Below are 27,612 nucleotides of genomic sequence, written 5' to 3' on the forward strand. Positions count from 1 at the left end.
AAAGCAATAACTTGACTTTATATTTTGGTGGAGATAGTTCAGATTTGGCGATGTGTTGTTTTAATAATAATATGTTGATTAGCCTCCTGAGCATTATTTTTATTTCATGCCCTTAATATTTTCTTAGTTTGATCATAATGTTGTTTATACTGGCTATCCATAAACTTAGCTGATCCATCCACGGGAAATTGGGAATAACTATAGTGAAACAAGTGAAATCGTATTGTTTAGGAACTAAGTAATAGTATCATCCACTCTGCTGTCTTCAAGAGTTTGTAACCCAGATGCAAATATGCCCTCTGGGCTGAAATATGTCATTAGTTTTGAGACCAAAATTATATTGCTTCAAGTCTAATTTTACAAGTTGTTTGCAAAGGAAACTTGATCTGCAATAAAATGTAAAGAAATTCAAGCATTCAGGAAGACTCTGAAAAGATTATTACCTTAAAGTCCTGTATTTTCTTCCCTTTAGGTTTAGATCTTTCAGATCTATTCAGCAATTCTCTTCTGTAATCTGTGTTTAGGTGTTATCCCAACATGCTCTATAGTACAGAAAAAAAAAATACTTATGTATGTATGGGCTTGCAAAACATATTCCAGCATCACCATTTTTTAAAATGAGTTGCAAGTTCACCTCTATGTCAAAGCACGCCTCTTAAATGAATATGTCCAAAAGAAAATATTACTGCAATACACAAACCAAATCTGAAGAGAACTGAATATTCTCAGAACTACAAAGTGGGGTTTTAATATAATAGTGGTCTTATTGCTTCTCCCATTATAGTTGCTGGCAACACATGCTGGAAATTTTGAGTGAACTCTTTTAAGTTTTCTCTTTCAATGTTTCTTCAAATGTTTCAAATCCTGAAGTAAGGTTTATAGATGTATTGTTAGATTATATTACCCAGATCAGTATTTTTTTGGCTAAGTATTTCAAAACTCAGGGAAAAGCAAGAAAAGTTACCTAGGAGATAGAAATCCAAGACTCTGTGTATGCTATGACCTAAGGAGTGTAATGTTAGATCCAGTTAAGACAGAACTTAAAATGGCAAACAGATGCAGGTATTCTGAAGCTATCTTGAGTGCAGATTTTTAATTTTAAAATTAGATATTATTAGTGGAAAAGTTCATTATTATTTATCACTTTGCACTGTAACCCTAATGTAGTCCTAATGTTTCACGGCAGCATTTGTTGAGCTTAGTATCATGCCAGTGGATTGTGGAAAACTGGAAGATCAAATTGATGGAAGTTAGGCCCGTAATATATGGAAAACTGGTGAAAAAAATATTTAAAAATTGCAATTTATATTGATGACATGATACAAAGTCAAGATTTGAATAGCTGACAAACTGCCAATATGTAGGTGGGTATGCAAGCTAAAAGTTAAAAGAAGAAGTCTCTCAGGGCACAATGAGAGACTATAATAATCTGCTGTATGTACCTCCATCAGTCCTAACCTCCAGAACCAAACAATTCTTCAAGAGCTGCATAATCTGGAAGCATGATGAAGACTATAAAAATTCAGATCACTCAGATTCTTCCCATGTTATTTTTAATTCCTGATATTAGAATGAAAAGGGATAAAGTCTGATTCAGAATGGCAGGTTGAAAATACTGCATGTTTCTAGTATGCTCCTTTCAACTGAACCTTTACAGTAAAACTAGTTTTTAGACTTTATGTAGGAATTTGTTGTTGGTGCCTTTTAATGAATGCTTGTTTATTTTCAGATGATTACATGAGAACAGAAATACTTTTATAACATAAGTATTTTTAAAAACAATGTATACTATTTTTAGAATTAGAACTGTGAACGTTTTCAGGGCATGTGTTCTTATAAATAGTAAAAAAAAAAGTGCTCATAAAAGCTGTGCCTCTCAGCCATTACTGTTACCAGTTCACTGTTTGGAGAATGAGTTCTTACATTTAACATTAAAATAATTTTCTTTGTAAGGATTTTCTTCAACCCAGGGAGAACAAGAGAGCCAATGGAAAAACCTGATGTAAATTAAGGTTGAATTCTGCCCAACTTTTTGTGCCTTTGTATTTCTTTTGATAATCAACCACTGGGAAGCAAGCCCTTGCCTGACATTGTCTATTTATAAATGTTGAAGCATTTCACTCAGTGTCACCTCAACTGCTGTCTTCATTATGGAAAACCAAACACCTTAAATGTCAATATAGATAAAGTTAATTTCAATGCTGTACTGAAGAGGGAAGCTAAAATGGTTAAGTATGTTGAAGCTGCAGTAACACATTTCTTCTTTCTCACGGTCAGTGCACAAGAAGCATAGACTGGAATTTGAACCAAGACCGCCTGTTAGGTTGACAAATCCTACATAATAGGCACATACTGTCCCTCTAGCACAGCTTTTCTCACATTGTGGAAAGTAAAGAGAGATATTCACTGAGGTACAAAATAGAACCCTCTCCTCAAAACCTTTGGAGGAGGTGTTTGCAGCTTCAGACAGAGATCAGGAGATAAATAATAGAGTTCTCTTTAAAGGTGGGTCACAGGAAAAGTAGTTTCATAAACATGGCTCTGTTGTTTCACTATCAATTTCTTTCTTCTGTGGAGATTTCAATGACTTATTTCAAACGTCAATCTCCCTCCATTTTTCAGATTCTAACCCAGTAAAACAAGGATAATAAATCACACTGACATATGTAAGAGTTGGTTATCTCTCTATGTGCTCTTCGAAATACTTGCATTCATTATTAGAGACTTGTAATGCTGTAGCTGAATGCAGTTTTTAAACAAACAACCAGAATCAGATCAGGAATGAAGAACACTCGTAACACAAACATTATGTCATTAATACTGCAGAGAGAGAAGAATGGAGGTGTCACATAGATTAACTGAAACTCATTGGGCTGGGCCTGTTTTTTCCACCTCAGTGGTAAGATCAATATTTTAGTCAACTTTCCTTAAGCCATATACTATATATATTTTATGACTTGAATAAAAGTTTCATCTTGGTGAAATGAAGTGACACAAGGGAAGGGAATCTGATATTTGTTTGAACCTAGTCCCGGACACACATCAACTTACTGTTACAGTCACTGAGAGCAGGTTCCATAATGGCATTTGGAGACTGCCTGGAAGCTCAGGTTGGAGGAGATTTACTATTCTGAGAAATATACTGGAAAGGGCTACTCGTTATGTTTACAACAAGGCAAGTCATAAACCTGCATCTTGTAACACTGTAAGAGTCAACAAACCTTTATTTTTCTTTAATCCTGATCCTGTGACCCTGCATCTAGAAGCATCTAGAAATTTTAAAGCTACAATAATATTCATTCTAAAGTCAAAGGATAAAAATGCAAGATAATTGTGGCTAATAGCAAATCACTCTGACTTCAAAGATTCTAGGATCTGACTTTGTGTAAAACATTAGATCACCCAAATAATGACATAAAAAGACTTGTCCACTGTCCAAATGAAATTAATAAACTGTTTATAGGGTATCAACCTATTACTGCCTCCACTCTATTTTTGATCAGAAAATGCTTAGCCTGCATGTTTAGCAATTCCAGATTCAAGGAGATCAAAGAGGAAAGTAAATCTCAATGAGCAAGACCTCTTATAGCTAATGCTGACACTACTTGCTTTGTATATTAACTGTGACACATTCAGATATCTCTGTTGTGATGTTTTAAAGGAGGATTGATAGTTTCTTTAGTAATCAGTATTGATTAGTTATCAGTTAAATCATTACTGTAAACATAGAGCTATTTTGAAAAAAATATTCTCTACATACGGTGTTTGAAATGCTCTGTTCATTGGCTTTGTGACATAATTTGTCTCCTTTTTTAAACTAGTTATTTTCTTTACATGCTAGGCTTCCAAAATCATCTTTGTTGACAGCCAAGATTATTTTCTATTGTGGACATTACTACCTGTTTTACTAGCCCCCTTTTTTTAACCGCAATAACTTTATTTTATCCACAGAGGTGTAAGTGACAGGAAACCTGTCTAAGTAAGTTTTGGTTGATGACAACACGGAGAGAGAGAATCCAACTTTGTGGATTTGACAACACTGAAAAGTCTTTTGTAACAAAAGACAATAGTAGTAGATAAGATTATGTAGCAAAGAGGAAGAATATTTGTAAGAAATTTCCTCATTTATAGTTTGTATTCTACAATCCAGACAGGAATTATTTCGAGGCCAGAACAAAAAATTGCTCTAAGAAGGAAATTACTTTCTACACAGATTTGGCAATATAACTGGCTTAAATACTCTCTCTCTCTCTCTCTCATTTTACCTTGGATCAGTTGTTCACTGAAGGCCACTTTTTCAATTTGCAGTGCAGATTCTTAAACAATAGTACCAGCACAAGTGACAGGAATGGTGTACTGCAGCCTAAGAGTGAGCATGAAAATGAATAATTCTTAAGGTACCACTGCTGTAGAAACCCTGGAGTTGTGAAACTGTCTCCCTATTTCCAGAGACATTGAGTTGCAGCTGCAACAAAAGCTGTTAAAATAATACAGCTTTGAAATAACAAAGCTTTGCTAATGGTACTTAGGTCTGTATCTGAAGAAGAAACACACACCCCAAACAAAGGGACTCTCACCAAAGGACTGACACAACTGAGGAAAACTTAGGGCTGAAACTGTCCTAAATTGCACATAATTTCAATGAAATAGTGCTACCTCTCCATGAACTAAGGATGCTAGTATTATCATCTTTTATTTATGCATGGATTTAACATAGGCCTGATGCTGTAGCATGGAGTTTGTTTATAACTAAAATAAGTAATAAGTTTGGGGAGTATGCAAGTAGCGGGCAAGTAGAAGTACTACTACAGGCAACCTAGTACTACTAGGTTCTGTATCACATTTAATTGTTCTGAGTGTGCTCTGCAACAAAAGAGATACCTCTAAGTATCTACTATGAACTGGAAAAATCTGTTGGGCTTAAGTCAGGTTATGTCTCCAAAAAAATGGAAAATTACTGACAATAGCATGTTTTAAAATTGATTGTTGTCAATTGACTGTAAAAATGATTTACAGGAGAAAGTTACTGTAACTGGCAGTTTTCTCTGAAGAATTTGAACTGTAGTTTAATTAGATTTCTCATTCTTCTAATACCAGATTTGGTAGAAATATTGTTTTTAGTAAACAGGCTGGTCGAGTTGAAACCATCAGCTGAATTAGTCTGTATGATGACAATACACAATGCTGTGCATACGTATCAGCTACCTACAAACTCTAGACAAATATTGGACATGACAAAAAGACAGAAGAATCAGAGCTGTAGTTGATTTATTTAAATTGCAGCTTGTTACTAAATTTTTACAAAGCCAATACTAACTTAGAGTTTTTTTAATAATGCTGTGCTCACAGCAACTATTTTGCATGTTTAAATGAGGCATACACTATTGCACACCTATTTTGTCCACTGCCCTGTTTAAAAATCTGTCCCAGTACAGCTTATAAAAGAAGATCCTCACTAAAGTCATTTACAGCTAGTCTACATTGGTCTCTAGGGCTGCAGGGCTTTACAGAAAGTTATTTGCATTTCAAATGACTTGCAATGAACACTGATTCAGACAACTTAAATGATACTAGGAATAATTAATTACTTGAAATAAACCTGTTTAATTGTTAACCAATGGGCTGAATCCTGAGTTGAAGAGGCCTGCTCTTACAAAAGAGTAATAATGTGTAATAAGAAAGTCACAATCTTGCAAATAACATAAAATGACCAAAAAAAAAATGACATACTGTAATAGAAGATAGGATCGGCTCAGTTCACTCTGTAATAAAAATGTTGTATAATATTCTTGTGAATTAATACAAGTTGATGAATGCAAAGACTTACAAACCTTGGCCGTTAATGGGCATTAGCTCCCGTCTCTAAATTGACAATCTTACAATTACATCAACTTCAGCGGAGTTATCCTTGATTTATGTGGTTGCAGATAAGGAAGAATCAGGTAGAACGTCTCAAGTGTTTTGTTTGTAATCTGGGACAGAGTTCTAAAAAGCATCTAGAGAAATGACACATCGTCATGTAGGGTCCACTTGTTTTTGAATTAATCCTTTCTGGCATTTATTTGTACTAGATGTATAACCCCTTTCTACACTAATTTTATCTGGCCAAAACCGACATGTTTATCACTACAACTTCTGTCTGTCTGCCTCTGGTCTGCTTCTTTACCCAGTGCTTCGGACTACTTCTTCAGGCCTTACTCTAAGTGTTTAGACCATGAGCTTCAGACTATTTCCCATCACAAATCTATAGCCATTCATCATTCTTTTCTGCAACTCTTTCCCTAACTTCCACCTAACAAAGTCAGAAAGGTCCATTTTAGCCTTCTTTCATTAAGGACAAATATAATTGCATGGGAATAGGTGACATGACATAAAATTATGTTTCTTTATGAACTGATCCGTATTTCACTTTAAACTAATTCACAGTACTTCTCTAATAGAAAGATAAATAAATTTACTAAATGTTGCCATTCTGTGTGTGCTAATATTTCAAAGAACTAACTTGTGCAGTATTTTACACTTATACATGAAAAATAGCCTTTCAAAGCAGTAGCACTTGCAAATTCTGCAGTAACAGCTGTGAAGTTTCTTTGGAAAGATGGTAGTTTTAATCTATAGTGAAATAATATTCAATTTGGATAAGCATCTTTGAGTAGTACCTTTCAGCCACTGGATAGCTTCCTTTTTGTTTGTTTGTTGTTTTTTGTTTGTTTTGTTTTGTTTCTAGCCAATCAAAGAGATCTTTAACCTGCTCATTTCTTCTTGGAAGGATGTTTATACACTATGATCATATTACCCCATAACTTTCTTTTCCACCGTCTAGACACAGTTGCATTTCTCCATGTGGGGATATTTTCTCTGTTTCTTCTCCACATTTTCTCAAGTTTTTCAGGTATCTTTTTATAATATGGTTGTAAGGAACCTTTTTCCCCCCTCCTTTTAAGTTCTTACAGTTTAAAGATGTTCTTTCTCCGCTCCATTCCATACTCTCTTTGCCTCTTTTGCAAATTGAGCAAAGTATGTTTCAGAAGCATAGTTTGGTCCATCAGGAATAACAAAGCATAAGAACTACATAAAACTGCACACTCAACAATTCATGCCTCTTATAAATGAAGCTTTTTCTAAAAATGTGACAGACCCATAGGGGATAATGTTTTTCTGAGCTCCTGTGAGAGCCATAATATCCCATTTTGCATTCAGGCAGTCTTATGAGAAGCAAATTCCCTATAGACTCATTTGAGTATTTGAAAGCAGCGGAGAAAACTCTTAAACTTCTAGTGGCACTGAACTTAGGCACTGAAATCTGCAACTATGCACTTGAATAAATATTCAGGAACTGAATAGTATAGGATAATGTTAATCCATAGATTATTTCTCTCATCACCATGAGTTTTGAGTTCTCAATACCAAATGCTTCAATTTCTCAGCAAAAGCAAAACCCTCAAACCACTGAAGTGCTATGGAGCTTTTTATTAAATGTTAAATTAAATTTCAATTATGCCAAAGCCTTATTTTCCTAGAAGAGTTATCAAAACAAGATTTACAGAAAGCTGTATGGCTGAGTACCAACAACTTCTACTGTCTCCGCTGAAAAACAATGAAGGCAATGCTCATACTGCTGTTTAACCTATCGTGAAAACATGAAGAAGCCCATAAGGAATAGCTAATGTAACATTGGATACAACTGGATGAAAGCCAGAATTCTCCAGTCCTATTATGCATGGAAGACTTGTCAAGGTCTGTTCACTTCATACAGTTGATATGTTACCATTAATAAAATAATTATATCCTCTGAAATAGATGGTATCATTTAAGACCCACCTGACAAAGGAAAACAGAGTTTTCAGCTTTTTCTTGGCATACCTCATATTGGTAAATGTAAGACTCTTCTGACAAAATATTTCATCACAAGCACACATTTATCCTCAAAAGAATCAGAAGATATTACACTTTTGAGTTCTCTTGAATGAGCAAAAGCTTAGAGCAAAATGAATGAACTTAGATTGCTTAAACTCTCACAGCATCAGAAAGAGTTTTGCATTATGTTATAAAACAACTAGCTTCTAAGGAGACTTCATTTCCTGTTTTAAAGGTAACAAGAGAATAGTTTCTATTACCTTCCCTCCCCAGGTGGCTAATAATATGTATATATTAAAATGTTTTTTAAAACAGTCCATTAAATTCATTGGCCCCTATTCAGCAAGGAATTTAATCACATGTCTAACTTTAAGCATATGAGTATTCCCATTGCACTTGAGGAAACTATTCACATGCTTATGATTAGGCAGAATCTAAGAATCCCTTGCTGAATCAGAACAATACTAAGAAAGGTTTCAAACTTGTAAACATTCTTGAAAATTAAAGCAAAGGCTAATAAATATGCTGGTAGTAATCTGTGTTAACCAATACAATGTACCTTTAAAATGAAAGGATATTGATGGTTTATGGGGGACTATCCCTCTGTTTCTGAAGCATGTGTTCAACATCTCCACTGTTTTGGTTAGATTTGGTTTAATGTACAGACTTCTCACTTGGAGGACAGCAATTTTCTGTCTCTCCTGATTTCTACTTTCCCTGAAAACCATTTTTTTTCCTTCCAGCAGGCTTTCATTGATTGTAACTGCTGCTATTCTTTCTTAAAGTGTAGCATTTTTTTTGCCTATGATTATTTCTCCCAATATACAAATGCACTGCATGTGATAAGGATAATTAAATAGAAGATTGTCCTCATATATGTTCTGAGTAGGGTCATGTGAAAATATTAAGAAACTGAGTAAGTTTACACTAAAAGCCACCCTTCAATGGGTGTCTACATATACGTCTGTTTTTTACAGAAGATTAAGGTCGCTTTTTTATATTTGCTTGCTATAACTGGACCTTGAACACTTATGCCAGCTAAACAGTTTTACAGTAAACAGGCAGACAGGCTAGATGTGGCCTGGCATTCCTCTCTGTTTGGTGGGATACCTTTTCCCTGGCACTCTGCTCTATGCCAGGTGAACAGATAGCATTTTGGAAAGGCTCTTGTTGCAGCATTTCATAGTATTAAAGCTAAACTGTGGGCACTTCAAAAGAAAAAGGGTTGATTTTTGATCTGTATCTTTCCTTGTCAGCCACTGCCTTAGTAAAACAATACAATAATGAAAAGTCAGCCAATTTAGGTAAGAAGAAATGTGATTGACTGAACATGTGTTTTTGTCATGCATATATATGACAATATGTCTTACAGTTGGGCTTCCAGAACAAGGAATTGACTCTGGCAAAGGCTATGCAGGCTTCAGCCCCTAAAAACATCGTCCAAGTTCCACCGTATACATGTGGGGATAAAATAAAATCAGCTGTCCCCCTCTACTTACTCCAGAAAAGGAGAGGTGTACACTTTTGAGAAATTCAAAGAAATATTATGCTTGGATTTTGTAGAGTTTAGGGGGTTTGTTTGTGTTGTTTGGTTGGTTGGTTGGTTGTGTTTGGTTTTTTTTTGGGGGGGACACTATTTCAGCTAGAACCTGTTTCTGTAATCTCATAAAATGCAATTTTTTAAAGAAGAAATGCAGGTTGCAACAAATTTATTCCCTCCTATTATGCAAAGACAAGGAGAATGTAGATGGATTTAGAGAAGATTAGGGCACTCTGATTTGTGCAGTACTAGCACAAGGATTAAAAAAAATAGATAATGGTGGCTTCACTAAAAATACGTGTTCTTGAAATCTTACAGTTCCCTCTTCACCCAAAAAGGAAAGGAGTGTCCTGTTTACAGAAATTCAGTGTTGTTCAACACAATTTTCCACGGACAGTAAAAAAAAAAAAAAAAAAAAAAAAACACAACAACAACAAAACACCTTGGCAGGTCAAGAGGAATTTCCAGCCTACGGGTTTATATTAAACCTCTTCTGCTTCTGATTACAGATGGTAGAGATGCTCACAGCATACTCTTTCCCCCCTTACCTGAAACAAGAAGGAAAAACACCTTGATGCTAAATTTAAGGCACCTTTCTGGGCATGTGGAATTCTAACAACTTCATATGTATGTTAAAAACAACAACAAAAGACTAGTGCTATTAAGTCTGTAGTGCTCTTTTAGGAGTACTCTGAACTGCTGTCTCTACATTCACTGTTCCTGAATTGCAGGTAGATAAATTGTAACTCCTTGTCACAATGGTAAGAACCTTTGCATGCTAACTTTTTAAAAGGCAATTCAGCATTAATTCTTGCCCTGTATATGGTCATGGCTAAGTTTTCTCTTTTTGCACAGTCCTGCATAAGCAAAGCACAGAGATACCGGCTGGTCCTTGAGAAACAGCCAGGAACTATTCGATGACCTATAAGATTCTTCCAATTGCAGTTGTAAAATCCCTCTAGCAAATGCTTTATTTCAAGTGTTTACTTTAAAAATGAAACTACATTTCTATAAATGAAACTCTCCGTACTTGATACGTTCTAAATTAAAAGTATGACACAGTTGCTAAAAAGTTGGCTATACCATTCATTTTGCCTACTGCTTTTCTTTCAAGATTTGAAACACATGCACCCATCTCCCTCTCCCCCAACTCTGATGTCTGTTTGTAGTTGCAGTGGGTGGTCGCAAACCTGTAAGAGGACTACCAGAAGAGAGCCCTCCCAGGACTGGGAACACACTGCTGGACTTTCAGGAGAATGTCTCCTTGAAGGAAAAAATGGCTCTGTATCAGGCTGCTGTGTCCAAGGCAGAGAGCAGCAGCTGCTTTGCCAATGTAAGATACCAATGTCTCATTACCTTCTTAATTCTGCATTTGCTTTGTGCAGGGACAGATTGTAACCGTCTTTATTTCTACAAGCAAGCTATCAGATGGATCACGGGGTGGATCAAAATTTAAATCTGAAATTAGGAAAACTACATAGCAAACATAGTCATCCATCAGTCTCTGTCTCTACCAAATGAGATTTTTCATGCTACATGCCTTTGGTCTTTTGGACAATCCCCTTTAATTCATGGAAGTAGTCTTCTTTTTAGTCCACCTTTGCCTGAACTTCACTTATGAGGACCGTAGGCATGAGAGATCAGCAATGCAGTTATCCTATTTGCTCATGATGACAGAAAGAGGCAGTTTCTTTATCACAATAAATATTCTCTATCGCCCAATAATAAAATCATATTCAGGAGCGCAGTGAGTTTAGAGCTCTTGCTGCTCAAACTGAAGAATTTGAAATTACCACATTATAAAATAGCAGCCATTCGAGATAAGGTACAGGGAGAGGTACCTTTTTTTAATAGAATTAGCTAACTAAGGCACAGAAATACTTCAGGACACAAAGTATATTTTTACCATCTCTGAAAATCCTAACTGGAAGTTGCAGCTCAACCATCTTGTTATCAGGAAACCGAGGCATTATGCTGGCTTGGTACAACGCTCGAACAACAAAGGCCTCTGTTACACTGGAATTTCAGCGTACAGGAAGCACGCACCTTTCTCTTACTGTAAACTAGGCCAGAGTTAATTCCTGTCAGTCAGGGTGCAACAGAATGAGTCTGATTCAGCTCTAAGCCTAACCAGACAGCATCTCTGTCCGTATGTGAGAAGAGCTGTAGAAGGATTCTCAGTCTTACCCTGCACTTTGGTCTTCGGAGGAGTGGTTTGCAGCAGCTGAAGTGACCTGGGGGCTCAGGTAGCCCAGAAGCCACTTAGTGGAAGCAGCCACCACCCACGCTCACCTTCTGAGTCCAGGTGTTTTCAAACCACACAATTCCTGCCCACTGACTTCTTTATTTCCTAATTGCCTTTCGGTACTCGCAGCAGATTCCTGCCGTTCTTTGGTCTGGGAAGGTTCAAATTCCCTCCTCCCACAACTGCCAACAGTGCTGCCATTAACTCTCCCTCCTCAAGAGGAAGAACTGTAGGAAGCCTGACCCAACTGAACTGTGCTGAGAACATACGAACTGCTTCATTTGCATTCTATGACACCTTGCCCTTTCTTATATTAAGTATATTAAGTTCCGTTAAAGGAAATCAATATGTTTCCTTAAAGGACCCGTAATTGCATTTACCTACTCTAAATATCTCCAAATGGCTCACAAGGTGTGCCTGAAATGTTCATTTACTAAAGTAATTACTCTCTGCATTCACATATCCATGTATATATAGGATTGTGCCATCTTCATCAGTTTTTTAGGATTTGCTTACTTACTCATCAGATGTTATGTACTAAATTTACTTCTTTTTTTCTTTTTAGCAATTTTTATTACAAGATAATTTTGAATTACTGGATGTTTTATTTCCTGCATATTGTTTAATAGGTTCAAATACTTAAAGCTTTTTTCTCATACCATCTAAGAAGCAACACACAACGGACATAACTGAGACTGTGAGGGCAAGGGCACTCTTCTGACCTTTGTCACCATTGTTGGTGACAGAAGGTGAAGAAGGATCATCTCACAAAGGCCTGCTTTAAGCTCTCTCTACTTTTTTCAGCAATAGCTACTGAAAAAATACAGAGAGGGCCAGGTAGCAATAGCAAAGGCAACAGAACTCAGAACATATAATTAGAAGATGGAACAGCAGAGGATTGCTCTGAAGTGATTGCTACAGGCAATCAAGTACATGGGAACTATTATGTTGGTGTTAAAGATTCTGGTCAAACATGCTTATTTTTTCAAATATAGATAGTCCTTTAGTTCTCCTAACCATAATTTATGGCTCTTGTGCAGTAGTCTATGAACTTGCCAGATATGCTATTTATGACTGTCTGTCTGCTGATAAGTGTGTAATTCTTGCAAATAAAGAATATTACATGGCTAAAAATATGTGACTGACCCCTAAACTTCAGAGGAAACCACTGAGGCAGCAGGTTAGGCAGAGATGAATATGCAGCTATACCAGCAGGATCTATTTCACACAGAAGCATTTAGTAATTAGTGTTAAATATATTCTAGAGTGTAACATTTCAAAAGGACTTGATAACTTTCAGATCCTAATTATGTAACAAAAAATAAAAAGTCCTAAAGTAGGCCAATAAGATTTAACAATTAATCTAAGCAGTATGTATATGTTATGCATTTTGATGATAACTGTAAAATAATTGTGTTACTACTATATCTATTGTGCATACTAATGTAAATTCATTTGTACTATTGAAATAAGTATAGTTTACAGACTATACCAGTTGAAGTTGCATATAAGAGGGTACAGATATAACTGAGTGCTTCCAAATTCTCCATTTTAAATTAATAAGAATTATAGTGTACTGCTCTTAAGTAATTAAAAAAAAAAATCAACTTGTGGAAGTATGTTCTTACTGCAGATGCAAAATAATTGGCCTTATTTTATCACTCCAGATTTCAGAGAAAACCAAGTCCTGCACTGTGCCTGGAGGCCTGGCTGCAGTGCGGAAACAGTTTGAGAAAGGGCAGATGACCTCTTCAAAGATCACCTTTGCTCACTCCCAGCACCAGCACAAATCTGCACAGGTAACGATGGCGTTTTTAGTACTAAAAGAGATATGCCCTGCTAAAGAGTTGGTGGGAAAAATATGCTTCATTGAAGAATTTTCATTATAATTAAGACAATGTTTCCATAGTGTTCATATTCTCAGAATTTTCTCTTTGAGGATATACTACAGTACACATGCTGCAATCTGCATGTCTAAAAGCAGATTTATGAGATAACAAAACAAACAAAACCCACAACCACCACAGTTATCAGAAATGATGCAGTATGCCACGTCGAGGATACACAATAGCACAGTTGAGCAGATTTTATCTGGAGGATGGCTGTTGTGCTCTTGTTGCCTAAGCAAAGAGTAAATTAGCTAGGTCACTGCAAACAAGGACCTATGAAAAGTTTCTTTCTTTCTGTGAGAGTGTTTTAACCATTGTTTTATGGGGACTCGCTGGATCCTCACCAAGCCATGTTTCTCCACTCCTCCATGGTTCTGGAGCTAGTGAGGGCAGTCTGGTCCACAGTACAACTGCACTATTTTGCAGTGATAACTTCTAGTACACAGTAATGCTGATAGCAATATTTCTTACGGTGGGAAAGAAAACAAATATTACATGAGTCCACCTGAATTTGTACAAACCCTAATCTATTGCTGGGTGATGTGAACTCCTTCATTACAGGGAACTCCATCTTACATAGTAGTAATGTTTTACTGCTTTTCAATTGAAGAGATGGAGGAGTATGGAAAAAGATGCACAAGTAAAAAGGAGGAATTAAAACTACACTATAACTGTAACTAATTTAAATGCTGAAACAAGACCACAGACTAATCATCACTGTAGTGATTATTCTACAAGTAGTTTAGTCTAAAAACTGTGAAATCCTTCTATTAAGGGTAAACATGAAGGTAATGAAGGTTGTGGAGTCTCCTTCTCTCGAGATATTCAAGACCTGTCTGGACACCTACCTGGGCAGCCTGCTCTAAGGAACCTGTTTTGGCAGGGGGGTTGGACCTGATGGTCTTTCAAGGTCCCTTCCAACCCCTTCAATTCTGTGATTCTGTGAATGAAAGAAATGCTTGAGTAACCTAAGAACGGAAGAGAGACAGGAAATTAAAGAGAAATTAAATTCAAGGTCACAATAAAAACGAAGAAAGGCAAATTTCAGATTTCAGGAAATATCAATTAAAAAAAAAAAGGCACAAAAGCAAAGACTAACTTCCTTCAAAAAACAGCTCTTCTGACTACCTAGTTTTGGGTAGACACTAATTTAGCTAGGCAGTCTTACTAATTACAGTAAAAATTAATCATAAAGAAAAACACAGTGCAAAAAATAATCCTAAATGACTTTTTTTTGCCTGGACTTCAGGTATTCTTTTATTAACAAAGAGACTATTAACTTTGTTGCTTTATAGAGGTTTACACTTGCAACTGGCATGAATGCTAATAGGAGATACTCAGTTATCTTACTGACTAACTTCATGGTAAATATCTGTGTAAAAACCCGAGAAAAAAACTTCTCAGAAAAGGACGTAAATTCATTTTTGTTCTATTTTCATTCATATTTTTCCCTTTAACTTTGACTTCTACTTCAAATACATAACTTGTTTGCATGTACTTTTCTGGTGAGGTGTTCCAACCTTGCTGCCATTTACTGGATGAAGAAATGCAGAACTGTTTACAAAAATGATGTGACTTTTTCTCTTACTTAGAAGCAGAGTTTCATTCCCGTGATATGAAGATGAATTCTTCCTGGCCTAACAATGAGGTTTAGTTCTCTACAAAGCCACTATGATGGTTTCATTTCTTCAACAAAGCTGTGACCTCTAAGCACACTTATCCATGTGTGTCCTATGTGTCTAGTTGAGAACTTTCTCTCAAATCATCAGCAGAAATGGTCGTGTTCACAGGAAATAGAATCAGACTATATAGAACAGCTTTTAAATTTAGATTAAATAACTTACTGCAAGACCATAAAATCCCATTTATATCTAACATAACTGCACTCTCATTGAAAATGGGATTATAAACTTAGGTAGCTGAAAGATTATTCGAGGTCACTGAATCAATTCTGGGGCAAAATACAGAAAACATGTTGTTTGAACACAGATTTCCAGAGCTGGATAAATCCAAACCATTAATCAAAGCTTAAATAAGAAAGCAATTAATTTTTTAAACAGTAATCTAAATTGCTGAAAATTTTACCATACTCAAATATTGCATAAAGAGTGCATGGGTTGTTATTCAAAATATTTACATCAAATATGCAAGTACTATTTAACTATTATCTTTGTTTTTCTCAGGCCAGTCATCACTCATAACTCTCTTCATTACAAGGAAGATTTGTTTCTAGTGAAAGGTGCCCTATTATTGGTAGAAAGCACTAAAATCTTGTCCAAAATGCTGAGCAGTACTGAAAGCTGACAGAACTGTGATGTGCTCACAAACTCAACCTGATTGTTTAAAGACCTGGTCTTTAACTTGACCACAGATCATGAACACCTTTTGTCCACAGCCACTGGGCTGAGAAGACGTCGTGATCTTCAGTGTTACTGTTCTGAAAATGCCAGCCTGGAGTTGTTTGCTAGCTCGCAGTCTGGAGTACAAGCTATGTTTGCATATGGTAGAGCTGCTCAACATGAAGCTGAATGACCAACAGGCTGAGATGTAGAGAGAGCAAAATAATTACAAAAAATTTGGCCACAATATTCCACACATCAAACCCACAGGTTGCTGTTCTTCATTGCCAAAATAATTAGATGAACAGTATAAGCAGAGCATTAAATCAGTGATTTAAAACAAAAACAAAAAACATACAACACTCCAAATCAGAAAAGAACTGTTACTAACCACTCTGGAAATGAAAGTAATTCCTTTATCTTGCCACAGAAGCTGTAAAATCACAGTTAGAACAGTTCTGAAGGGCACAACAGCTGCTCAGACAAAATCTCATTATCCAGTGTCAGACACAAGCACTTTCTGGCAAGTGAGCTTAACCTCCTACATAGGCAGTTGTATCTGATTTTCACTCAACACTGTAGTACATTGTGCCAGGAATAACACAGGTATAGCTAAATTGCCTTCATTGAGGGTCATTCCAGACAAATTTTCTAAGATTTCTAGAGCAGCAATTGCCAATTTTCAGGTGATTGCAGAGGATGAGATTGAATAACGTGACAATTTTAGTGAATGGCAAAAACCTAACTTTTTTAATGAAAATATTCCATACAGTACCCAAAACAACATAAGTATTTACATAAAACTAAGGAAAGCTGACAAATCATAGAGATGAAGTGCAGAATTACTTATAAGAAATTTCTGTAGGATTCTCACAGCACTGATGTGCAGATGATACCATAAGAACATAAATATGTGAAAGAACATAGCTTTGAGGAAGAAATGAAAATACACAACCAAGTAAGTCACCAGTGAGTCCCTCTATTGTTAACAATTTTGCAGCTGAAACTTAAGAGTCACAATCTACTTCTGCTGCATGAAGAGAACTGTAAGTTGGTACAAACTGAACATTTAGAACAGTAAGTTCTAAATATGCTAGTACATGATATTATATTAGCTAACTTCACACAGAGTTAATATATGATTATCATAATGCAGTTTAACTAAAATAAACATGCTTCAGATAGGAGTGAGTAAAAGGTTTTCTGTACTTCTGCAAGGTTTTGGACCGTTCGATCGTCTTGATCAGTTGTTTTTTCCATACATACATAAACTTATATACTTGTTTTTATCTACACATGTATATAACAGAGTATACATAATCTGATTCTCAAGACAATTTTATTTTTGAAAGGGAAAGTAATTTTTTTCTGTTGTCAGAATAGAGGAAAACTGCAAAAATGTCAATAAGGAAAAGAAAACCTTGGTCTAAAATACACAGTACAGTTAATGAAAAATTAAATCTTGGCACATTTTGCAGTAAGAATTCTATATGAATTATTACAGGCACCAAAATTGATGTATGCACCACTAAGATATAAACCGCATGTAGTAAATACAGTTCTCTTTAGTAATATAATCTGAATACCTAAATAAAAATGCACTCTTGTTATATAATGTATACAGACATGAACAACATTTAATACTTTAAAAATATATTAAAATTTTCTAAATCCTAACAGGTAAAAAAGTTTGAATTTTACTTTTCCACAATTACATACCCTGAAATATTCAGAAAAAAAAAAGTAGCAGAAATTTTGAGCATTACCTTTCCATGGTAGCTTCCACAATTATAGTAAAGTGTTAACTGAATGCACCTGTGTGAATTGTTTTCAACAACAAATTTGTTGTGTGGCTTTGTAATGCTGTTCAGTCTAGCCTTGCAGTTATTAAACACTTTACTTGATTTAATAATGCACAAAATTGTATATTCCGCAGAAAGAAATGAAGGGATCAAGTTACCACAAGCACAACTGTTAACAAGCATTAAATCTAGATCATGATCTTCAGCTACAGTTCCGTAGTGGAAGCTGGACTTGCCCAACTTATTAAGATAAGAGCAACTTTATCCCATGAATATCTTCAAATGATTCTTAAGGACATTCTCCAAAATCTATGTGGTATACAAAACTTGCCACAAACTCTAATGCTATATACTAAATTAATGCTATCCATATCCTGCAGTTGGCCATTGCAGAAGGAGGGATGAAACCAAGGGTCTTCCTACTTACCACTTGTTTTGGATAAAGCAGCAGCATTTTACCCGCTGTCAATGTAATTTCAATTAGCCATTGTGACAGATGCTGAAAAGATGAGGACCTCCAAGTCCCTCTTCCTCCTTTCATACTTAGAACTAGGCCATGTAATTATATTGTCAAAATCTGGCCCATAATGTTTAGGCTGCAGTTTAGACAGCTATGGATGGCACATTAAACTATTATAACCTTTTGCAATATGGCAACTACTCCATAAGCAGTACAAAAGTTATAGCAATAAGGCACTACTGATGTTCAGATTAGATTTGATTCCTGACTACATTAAGCCTCATTATATTCTTTTTTAATACCCCATACCATAGACACATAATGACTATCATGAACATTTCATATGTCTCATGAACGAGTTTTTCTAGTAATAAGAGCTTGACTTACATATCTAAAACATTCACTTTGGAATGGAAAAGTATATATTATGTGAAAAAAACATATGTATGCATAAATATATTGAAAAGCATACCCATATAAAATCAAAGAGCATATTATACATACATCCAAACATCCTCATTAAGCTGAGAAGACATGGAAAATTTTGCAATGCATTTTCTTTTCAACTTGCTAGGGTGTTAACTCTACACCTCCTCATGTTGTGTGGCTCTCTCAGCTGTTACGCTGACACAGCTTGCGCGTGTACATCACACTCTGACTTGCCCTCCTGGAGCTCCAACTAACTTTAACAGCTCAAACTTCTCAGCACATAGGGTTCCTTGTGCATGTAATTGACTAAATCATAGAATCACAGAATCACAGGGCCTGAGATTCTTCTCTCACCTCAAGAATGGGGATGAGATCATTTTTTTCTGGCTACCACGAGACAGTTTCTTACACTCTTCTCATTGTCTAAGGACAAAACAATTACAGGTGTCTTGAGTATCTGCAGTCCACAGAATATTGAAAAGGTTCCCAAGTAAGTTTAAGTCTCTCCTGTAGTGATTTAATTCACAGGCATGTCTTGATGGAAGACTTTAAATTCCATATAAATAATACATGGGATAAGGAAGATAAATTAGACACTAAGAAGAAAGGAGCTACTGTTGTGAACTAGGAAAATTTTGTAAGGCCTAGTATAATATACTCCAAACCTTACAAATTGAAACTCTAAGCAACATAGCTGCCAAAAAGCTCTCACTACTTCCTTACTCTAGTGCCACTGTGATCCATCTTCTTGGTATTCTGATAACCCACACCAGCAAGGAAAGTGGGAAAAATGAACGCTCACACAATAGCCACAGAAATGATGGATGAGAACACATGGATGAATGTTTCTGTCAGACATCAGAATTGCTCTTCTGGTCTCAGAATGCAGAACTTTTGAAATGATCAGAAGTCAGAAAATAAAATGAATTCAAATGAAGATACTGCAGGTGTTTAAGAAATGACCAGTACAATTCTTTCAAAAACCAGAAAAGCAGTATTCACTTTATGACATCAATGCCATATGTCAGCAGAGTAAGGAAACAGAGGCACAGAAAGGCAACAGGAGAAAGTAAACATAATATTTTTAGAGGATATTGTTATAGTTAGTAGATTTGGAAAAGAAGAATACAACGTCACACTGAGTTAAACGTAAATGTGGACTTTAGTGGTAGAAAATAAAAAGTGGTGATAATAAAAGAAAATAATTATTCAGTTCTTGATGAAATAGGAAAGAAGCCCTTTAAAAATATAACACAACATGCTGTTTTTCACAATTGGCCTGAATTCTATGCATCTTCCTACTTTTTTTTTTTTTTTTTTTTTTTAAACACGTTTATGGCTTATTCTGTCAGTAAACTTGAAGGATCAAAAACATTGTCATGAGGTACACACAGCTGTCTCCCACCCAAACTGAATCATGGTACACTACCATAAAGGAACCATTTGGGGTTACGCCTCTTAAAGTAGAATTAATTTGTGACAGCCCTTGAAAGGCAGAAACAAAAATCTCAATTACTGTTAATTATGCAATTCTTTGTATTTGTCTTTAGGAGACCTCAAGAACCACTCAGCCCCCAGTATCAAGCAGCACCAGGGAAGCTGAATGCACTGGAATGACTTCCAAAGAAAGCCCAGTGGAAGCCTTTCAAACACAAGAGGTAACTTTGTCAATTAAGATTTATTTCATTCAGCAGGTATACTGAGATGCCGATCCTTATCTGCTTTGCCTCTCACTCCAGCACTACTTGGTACAGCAAGATTTTCATGTTCTGCTGATCGCCGCCCTCATTTGGCAATGCATAACAATGGTTTTTGATTGGCATCCTACACAGTGTTGTTTAAATGTGATAATGAATGGGGTTTCCCATTCATAGTTCTCTGTGATGTTTTAAAGACAGTGGCAGAAATATGGAATATTCTTACATGTTGCACTAAATCCCACAGTAAAGTGAAAGTTTTGTGCACAGGTTTCTCGTGAGGAGCAAGTTACTTCGGAGACAAATGGGGCTTCTACATTGATGCAGCACGCTGATGAAACAGGTAAGTAAGTGACTTGAGAGTAAAGGCTCACAAAGGAGCACAACGAACCAAGTTCTTGGCAGCTGTCTTTACTCCCACAAAAGTGAGACTGCTCTTAGGATACAGATACTGGACATTGCTCCAAGTTGTTCAGTGCCTCCCTCCTCAGCTAAGCACATTCATAGATCTCAATGGGACTTAAGAAAAGGTTTACATGTTGGTACACAGAGAGGAGCTTGGCATAAGGAGGTAGCGTCAAATATGTGCTGAGCTGCTGGAAAGAACTGGGCATTTTAAGAGTTGTCTGAAAACACATGCAAATGCTTGCCCCTGTATAGACAAAATTGTGGATGATAAAGGCTCAATTTATAGCCAAGTGGAATAGGCCTGGAGACCATGAGCACGATGTTGATGCGCGGCTTCTGCAGTTTAGTCCTGGTATTAGAATTCACACGTTTGGTTAATTCAAAGACCTCAATGAACTCTGAGCCTGGGCTATTCAGGTATGGCAAAACAGCAGGCAATGTGTCCCTCAACAATTCTTCTGTTCTTTTTTCTATGGATTTCTGTTCATGACCAAGTGCCTTGCTAGAGTTCTGCAAGGGTAAGTATAATTTGTCTAATGTAATAATGTTTTACAATTCACTGATAAAATTAATTTCACAAAAGGCAGGGTGAAGGAAAACAAAATCACTTTTTTAATTATTATTATTATTCTTTCCATTGCAGTAACCAATGCAGCTATGAATGAGGATGTCCCAAAGATTTCTATGCAGGTTTTAAAACAGCAGTTTGAAAGGACAGCTCAGGAAAAGGTTGTTCCCTCTGACAGAGAGACTGCAACACCTACACAAGTTGGACAGGTCTGTGTTTTTAATAAGAGGAATCTTGATATTAATTAGAAGTGTGGAAGTTTACATGTTGGTCCGTCAGTCTGAATTTCTATTTTCATTATGTAGTTGCAATTAAAAATGAAACCTATGAATGTTGTAGGAATATGTGGAGTTTAGGAATCAAAGGCTCATAAAGTAGTAATAAGTACATTTACTAATTCAGCAAATACTTCTACTATGGGACAAACACAACAGAAAGTAGAACTCGGTAAACACTTCTGCTTTTCCTGTACTCCTCTGCTGAATGCAGTCTCCTCTTTCCTTGTTTGCAGTCTGTAAATGTATATAATATTTGTCACTAGTTTCTCAGAAACACACAAAATGTCAGTTTGTGAAAAAATGAAAACAAGTGTAATCCACACTCTTCAGAAAATGTGCAGAAGCAATGCACAAGACTCTCGAATTCTCTAGAGGACATGTCCGCACAGCCACATGGATGTTTGAAATGCAGTGACTGGAATCTTTCAATAAAACGTACCATGATGAGGAACAAGCATCAGCTGAAACTCACATCAGAGAAATTTTTGCTGGTTCTGTAAAAACCACTAGGCACATGTTAGAAACTCAACAGCTGGATAGAGTTTGGCATCTCTACTCAGTGGACAATGTTAATTTGTTGCAGCAGAAGTCCAAACTCAAAGAGATTAAAGGAAATGTGAAGAGAAGCATGTCTTGAAACTCACACATCTTATGTTGTCAGAGGCAAAGACTGGAGAGTACAATTGTCCACAGAGAAGACACCGAAAAAGGGGACGTCAGAACTGCATGCTGATTGTTGGCAACACAGCCTTTAGATGTGATTAACACAGACCCAATGGAAATTCAAGTTGCATGTGAAATCTCTTTGGAGGAAAACATCAAAGTTGGTTGCGCACAAGGCAAAATTTTTATTTATTTATTTATTTTTTTTTTGAAACACAGCCTTTGGAGACTTGTATTGAAGAGGATTCAGAGGAAACAATCACTGCAAATGAAATGTTCTAAAGGATGTACATTTCCAGAAAATGCTGGATTTTTGGAACTCAGACTCTTGAAATTCTAGAAGATAATGACAACACACCTCCTCCTCTACCTGAAGAAGTAATAGGAGGTGACGTAACCAACAGTAAACATTTATTTGAAAATATTCAAGGTGATGAAGGCAAGAAATTTAAACAAATAATGAAAATTGATATTCAGGATGGGTATGTTTCAGCTGTGAAGAATAAATCTGAAAACCAATCATTAGGCTCTGTAAATTTCAGTTCAGTGGAACTTGTAAAAAAAAAGCTGTTCAAAAAGAGCATATAAAAAAAATGTTTTACATTGCCAATGGCTTGTAGAAAACCACTGAACTGATGCTATAAAAGAAAACAAAGCTGACAAACCCTCAGTCAAGCCTATTACAGACATAAAGGTGGGGAACATGAAAAGCTGCTTTTGAGACTCTCTGGGCCAGTCTGGAAATGAATCTGAAAATACTAGCACCAAGAAAATCATTAGTGAAGAGGAAATAATAGAAGTAAGTGGTGCAAAGCACAGAATGATGCTTGAAACCTAGTCACTTCATGCAGTTGCTGGGAACAAATCCAAGCGGTGAAAATGGGAGACCAAGGAAATTCAAGTCAGAAGTTTCCACTGTGACCCAGTGCATCAGACAAGTGAGAGCTTTATGGATCCAACACTACGTAAGCCTCAGGAGACAAAGGTGAGGGAACCATTGGGCCAGCCAAGAAGTACAATAACTTCTGCTGCTTTCAGAATTAAAATCATAAACACAATCGTAAAGAATGATACAGATTGTTTAAGACATCCAAACAATTGAGAAGCTGATCTTCCAGTTCAAAACTTCTTTGAACAACAAAATCAGAAATGTCAAACAGGTGAAGTCTGTGTGGATCAGATGCTCCCTAAGCCTCGGGAGCCACAGGTGAGGGAACCATTGTGCCAGCCCGAAAGTCAAATCGCTTCTGCTGCTTCCAGGATTAAAGTTATCAATGAAATCCACAAGAATCATAAAGATTTGAAAGACATCTGATCCAGCAAGGAATTTCTTTTCTGCCTGAAAACGTGCAATGGTTTGAAAACTCCAGAATCAGAAGTAAAGAACAAAGATACAAGCCTTAACATTAAGAAAAAAAAAAAAAAGAAAGAATTGCAAAGGAGGATCACCAAGATCACAGTAATGGGAATGTGCTGGTGGAAAACCACATCCAAAAGAGGAGGGACATGAGTCAGTATTATTCACAGTCCACATGTTGTGTAGTAATGCACAACAGGTTTACAATAAAAGGCTGAAATGGTATAAAACTAACAGACAATTTCTGCTGCCCATCTCTCTTCCTGTTTTGCTAATCTTTTACTATCTTTCCTTTTCAAGGGTATCTGGCTTAAGTGATATGTCAAATATGTGCCTAACAAATACTGACATGGAGGTTTCAGACCTTTTTTGCTAATGTAATCACTGTATTTCAAATAGAACCAAAGAATTACCTAAAATTCGAAAGAGCATTACTATTGCATTTGAGAAATAGTAAAATGCACAGAATGCACCTGATTTCTTATCCTTTGAAATAATGCAACATCCTCTTAACTGAGCATGGAGATCCATGCACTTATACAAGCAATGAGTTGCTCAGCTCTCACTTGTCTGTTCATATGGCTTTCATAGCAATTCATAAATCAAGACAGTAGAGCTGTATGGATGTTCCCAAGACCAAAAGATCGCCCATTATTTCTTTATGCCCTTTTTGGTAATGAAATAAGCCTTCTAACTGTGCTTTGTATTTTACAGAGAACTAGTTTCCTTTATAATTAATTATGCTTAATGGAAGAAAGGATTTGATAGTTAGCTGATGTTATTGTAGCTAACTTAGTCTTGAAAATTCACTCAAGTAAGTATCAGGTCTGAAAGGGAAAACTGTAGTAGTCAGAAATTATGAGGTCTGTAGCATATTTAGACCCTACGAGTGTCCACATTGCAGGTTACCACAGCAGTGGAGCTTCCTGATGTGCTTTTGGCACAATGAAGCAAAACCTCCTCATCAGAATACATATGTTCTACTCAATTCCACTTATGCTGGTAAACCTTTCATTATCCTATCCCAGTTCACAAAACATTTATTAGACATACCTGGGAAACATCGTGCCTATGTAGTGGATTGAATAGTCCTTCTAAAGGTATGGATTTCTGAAAAGGTACAAGATGCATAGCTTTTCCACTTTCAAAGCATTACAGTTAGTTGAACAAAAATGAAACCCTCAGATTGGTATCTATCAGCTCATGGTAACAAAATGAACACTACAACTTTAACAAAAAAATATTTGCATGGACCTTCTACGATTAAAAATAAGTTGCAATATGTTGCTTAGACCAAATTGTAACTTTCTGATATTTGCATCTAGAAACTGCAGTTTTGGGAAAATGAAATATGCAAGCTCTGTCAACAGAGAGTTTATCCAATGGAACGCTTAGTGGCCGACAAGCAAAATTTTCATAAATCGTGTTTCCGATGCCACCACTGTAGCAGTCAATTAAGGTAAGAATTAACACTGCACGTTCATTCGTAGAACATCTGCACTTGAATAAAAAATACACAACTGGTGAAATTATTTTCAATAGGTGATGGTTCCCTGCACTAGCAAACTACTCTTGTAACCTCTATATGAAATGCAGTGGTTACTGCTCTAACAGACTGTAAAGGCTAGCAGTTCTGATTTAACACTTCTGAGATTAGCTATACAAATTTAGTTTATTTCATCTGGGAGCCAAATCCAAATCTAAGTGAAAACAAAAAGGCTAAAGAAAATTTTCATGGCAGTTTGTCCTCCTGTTTTCTAGGAAAATTGAGGCTTTGGTCTTCAATATTACGTGGAAAAAATCCCCAACAACCCCTGAGTGCTACGGAAGACCTTGTTTGAAAGCTTATGATGCAGTAACTGAATAAGTTTATGTTCTTTCTTAAATCACAAGGCATGACTCTTCTCCTTCCAACAGTTTAACTTAGAAATTTTATGGGAATTGGCAATTGAAGAATTTAGACACTAGCTTTTGGGCATCAGAATTGGCTGATCCATTGAATTTGCTCTCTTTTTACTCTTCCTTCCTTTATATTTACTGTCATGTAGGGGTACTTGAATTACCAAGTAAAGTGTAAACTTCTTGGCAGATGTAGGCTATATGAAAGTGTAAAACAAATTTTCTTCCATTTGGCAGCTTGGGAAATTATGCATCTCTCCATGGACAAGTATATTGTAAACCTCATTTTAAGCAACTTTTCAAATCCAAAGGAAATTACGATGAAGGTTTTGGACACAAGCAACATAAAGAGTTATGGAATTCTAAAGATCAATGTAGCTCAGCTGGTAATACTCACACTGAAGAAATAAATCCCATTCATCGTACACCTGTTGATCCTAAACTAATTACAAAAATTGATCAAGACTTGTACTCAGGTACTGAAGGTACCCATCCTGATATTTTGGATAACAATTTGATAATAAAATCCACAGAAAGAGGTAAATTAAAGATGACGTGGCCTCCTCCAACAGATGATGCAGCACCTAAGAAAACATTTTCTATTGAAGAAGTAGCTAAAGTAAATAAGCCAAAGTGGCCCCCAGAAGGCTTTGTGCAAGAAAGCTCTAGCTTACACGCCAATAAACCTCTGGGCAATAAAAAGAATCTGCAGAAAGGAAATGCTCTGAGAGAGCAAAAGGAGAATGACACTATAAATGCACAACAAAATCAACACTCAGCCTTTAGCTCCCTGTCTGAAAAAGAAGCTAGGGGTACCTGTAAAAATAAGGGCAGTAAGGGAAAAGGTGATGAAACTGAGAATGTGCAAGGTAAACTGAATAAAATGGGAGGAACACAGATTAGGGAGGAAAGTGGAAAGGAAAATAATGAGGGTGATAATGTGGTTGGGTATAGTGCTGAGAAGGAGCGAGAGAAAAAAAATAATGAAACTGACGATTTCGGAGTTGTACAGGTTACTAACATTGACGAAGAAGCAGTCCAAAAGGATCATAAAGAGTTCAACTTCAATAACAACAATAACAATTACACCACGTTTTCACATCCAAACATTTGTAGGCAGGAAACAATTCTCTCAGCTCCATCTAACCCAGTGACAGAACTAAGCCATGGAATTTGCACTGCATCGCAGCATGCCTTTGAAAAACTGCAAAATCAGTCTGGAAATGAAGAAATATTTGAGATAGGTGAATCTTTTGAGAGCTATTCTAGCAATACTGTAACTGTTTCACTGGATGAACAGAATTCAGAAGATAAAGATGCTGTTACCTCTAATAGTCTTGCTCAATTTACTAAAGATACCACTTGTCAGAAGCCTTGTACTAATAGCATATTAGTTCTAAAGGAGGCAATGAATACAACACTCTCTGTTGACAGTGACTTGGTATGTATTGGGGAAGAATCAAGAAACGACAAAACTGTAAATACTATTTTATCTGACACTGTGAAAACATCTTTTCTTAAAGACTACCTCATTTTAGACTTTGGTCTAGTAGAATCCACAGATGTAACTAAAAGCACCTCCAGCCCCTATTCAAAAGAAGACGGGAATTGTGATAGGGAACTGAATGATATTAATGCCTGTCAGGAAGATAAAATAGTCATGAGTGCCCAGGAATGACAGAAACATAAGTTGAGATTTACTGAGCTCGAGATGTACAGTTTTTCCAGCATCCCAAGAGAGAAAGTCAAGTCCAAGCAGCTCACTGTAGAACACCAAATTAAAAGAAATAAATTCTATCATAAAAATTAACAAAACAGCTAAGAAATCAGCTATGTCTATCACTCATTTTCAAGTATGTGGTAAATTGAAAATTCTTCACTTATTTTACAGTACTTCTTGAAGAATTTAATATCCAGAGATTTCATATGAAAATGTGTATTATATATCGTTAATTGTTCAGACTTTATTTACTTAGTTTATATTTAAGGAAATGAAGAGGCAAAAAAGAGGATTTTTTTTCAGTCACCGATTGAAACAATACATATTTCTATGTTCCTGAACATTGCAAGAAATATTTTACTATATGACAGTTTTTCAGAAAGATAATAGATCAGTTTTACTCTTTATCATTTACAAAAATGTCGATAGGTGAAGCACCTGGTGTGCACAAAATAAGGAAA

The 27,612-nt window shown here is 36.1% G+C and overlaps 1 protein-coding gene and 1 long non-coding RNA gene across 2 annotated transcripts in view; one reads left to right on the forward strand and one right to left on the reverse strand.

The window, feature by feature from the left end:
* Positions 1-27,612, reverse strand: part of LOC310901397 — a 32,516-nt gene that overhangs the window by 1,951 nt on the left and 2,953 nt on the right. The window contains exon 3 of the long non-coding RNA XR_014585763.1: positions 444-542. This is a non-coding gene — a long non-coding RNA (uncharacterized lncRNA). The remainder of the gene's footprint in view (positions 1-443; positions 543-27,612) is intronic.
* XIRP2 (xin actin binding repeat containing 2) lies at positions 3,081-27,162 on the forward strand (the record flags this gene model as incomplete). The annotated part of the gene is made up of 9 exons (XM_083842194.1): positions 3,081-3,110; positions 9,230-9,317; positions 10,567-10,730; positions 13,310-13,441; positions 20,112-20,219; positions 20,529-20,601; positions 21,310-21,443; positions 24,858-24,991; positions 25,669-27,162. The coding sequence occupies 9 exons, from the start codon at positions 3,081-3,083 to the stop codon at positions 27,107-27,109; spliced, it is 2,304 nt and encodes a 767-aa protein (XP_083698320.1). The 3' UTR covers positions 27,110-27,162.

This window comes from Anser anser (assembly GCF_964211835.1).
Source record: "Anser anser genome assembly, chromosome: 6".
Lineage (NCBI taxonomy): Eukaryota > Metazoa > Chordata > Aves > Anseriformes > Anatidae > Anser > Anser anser.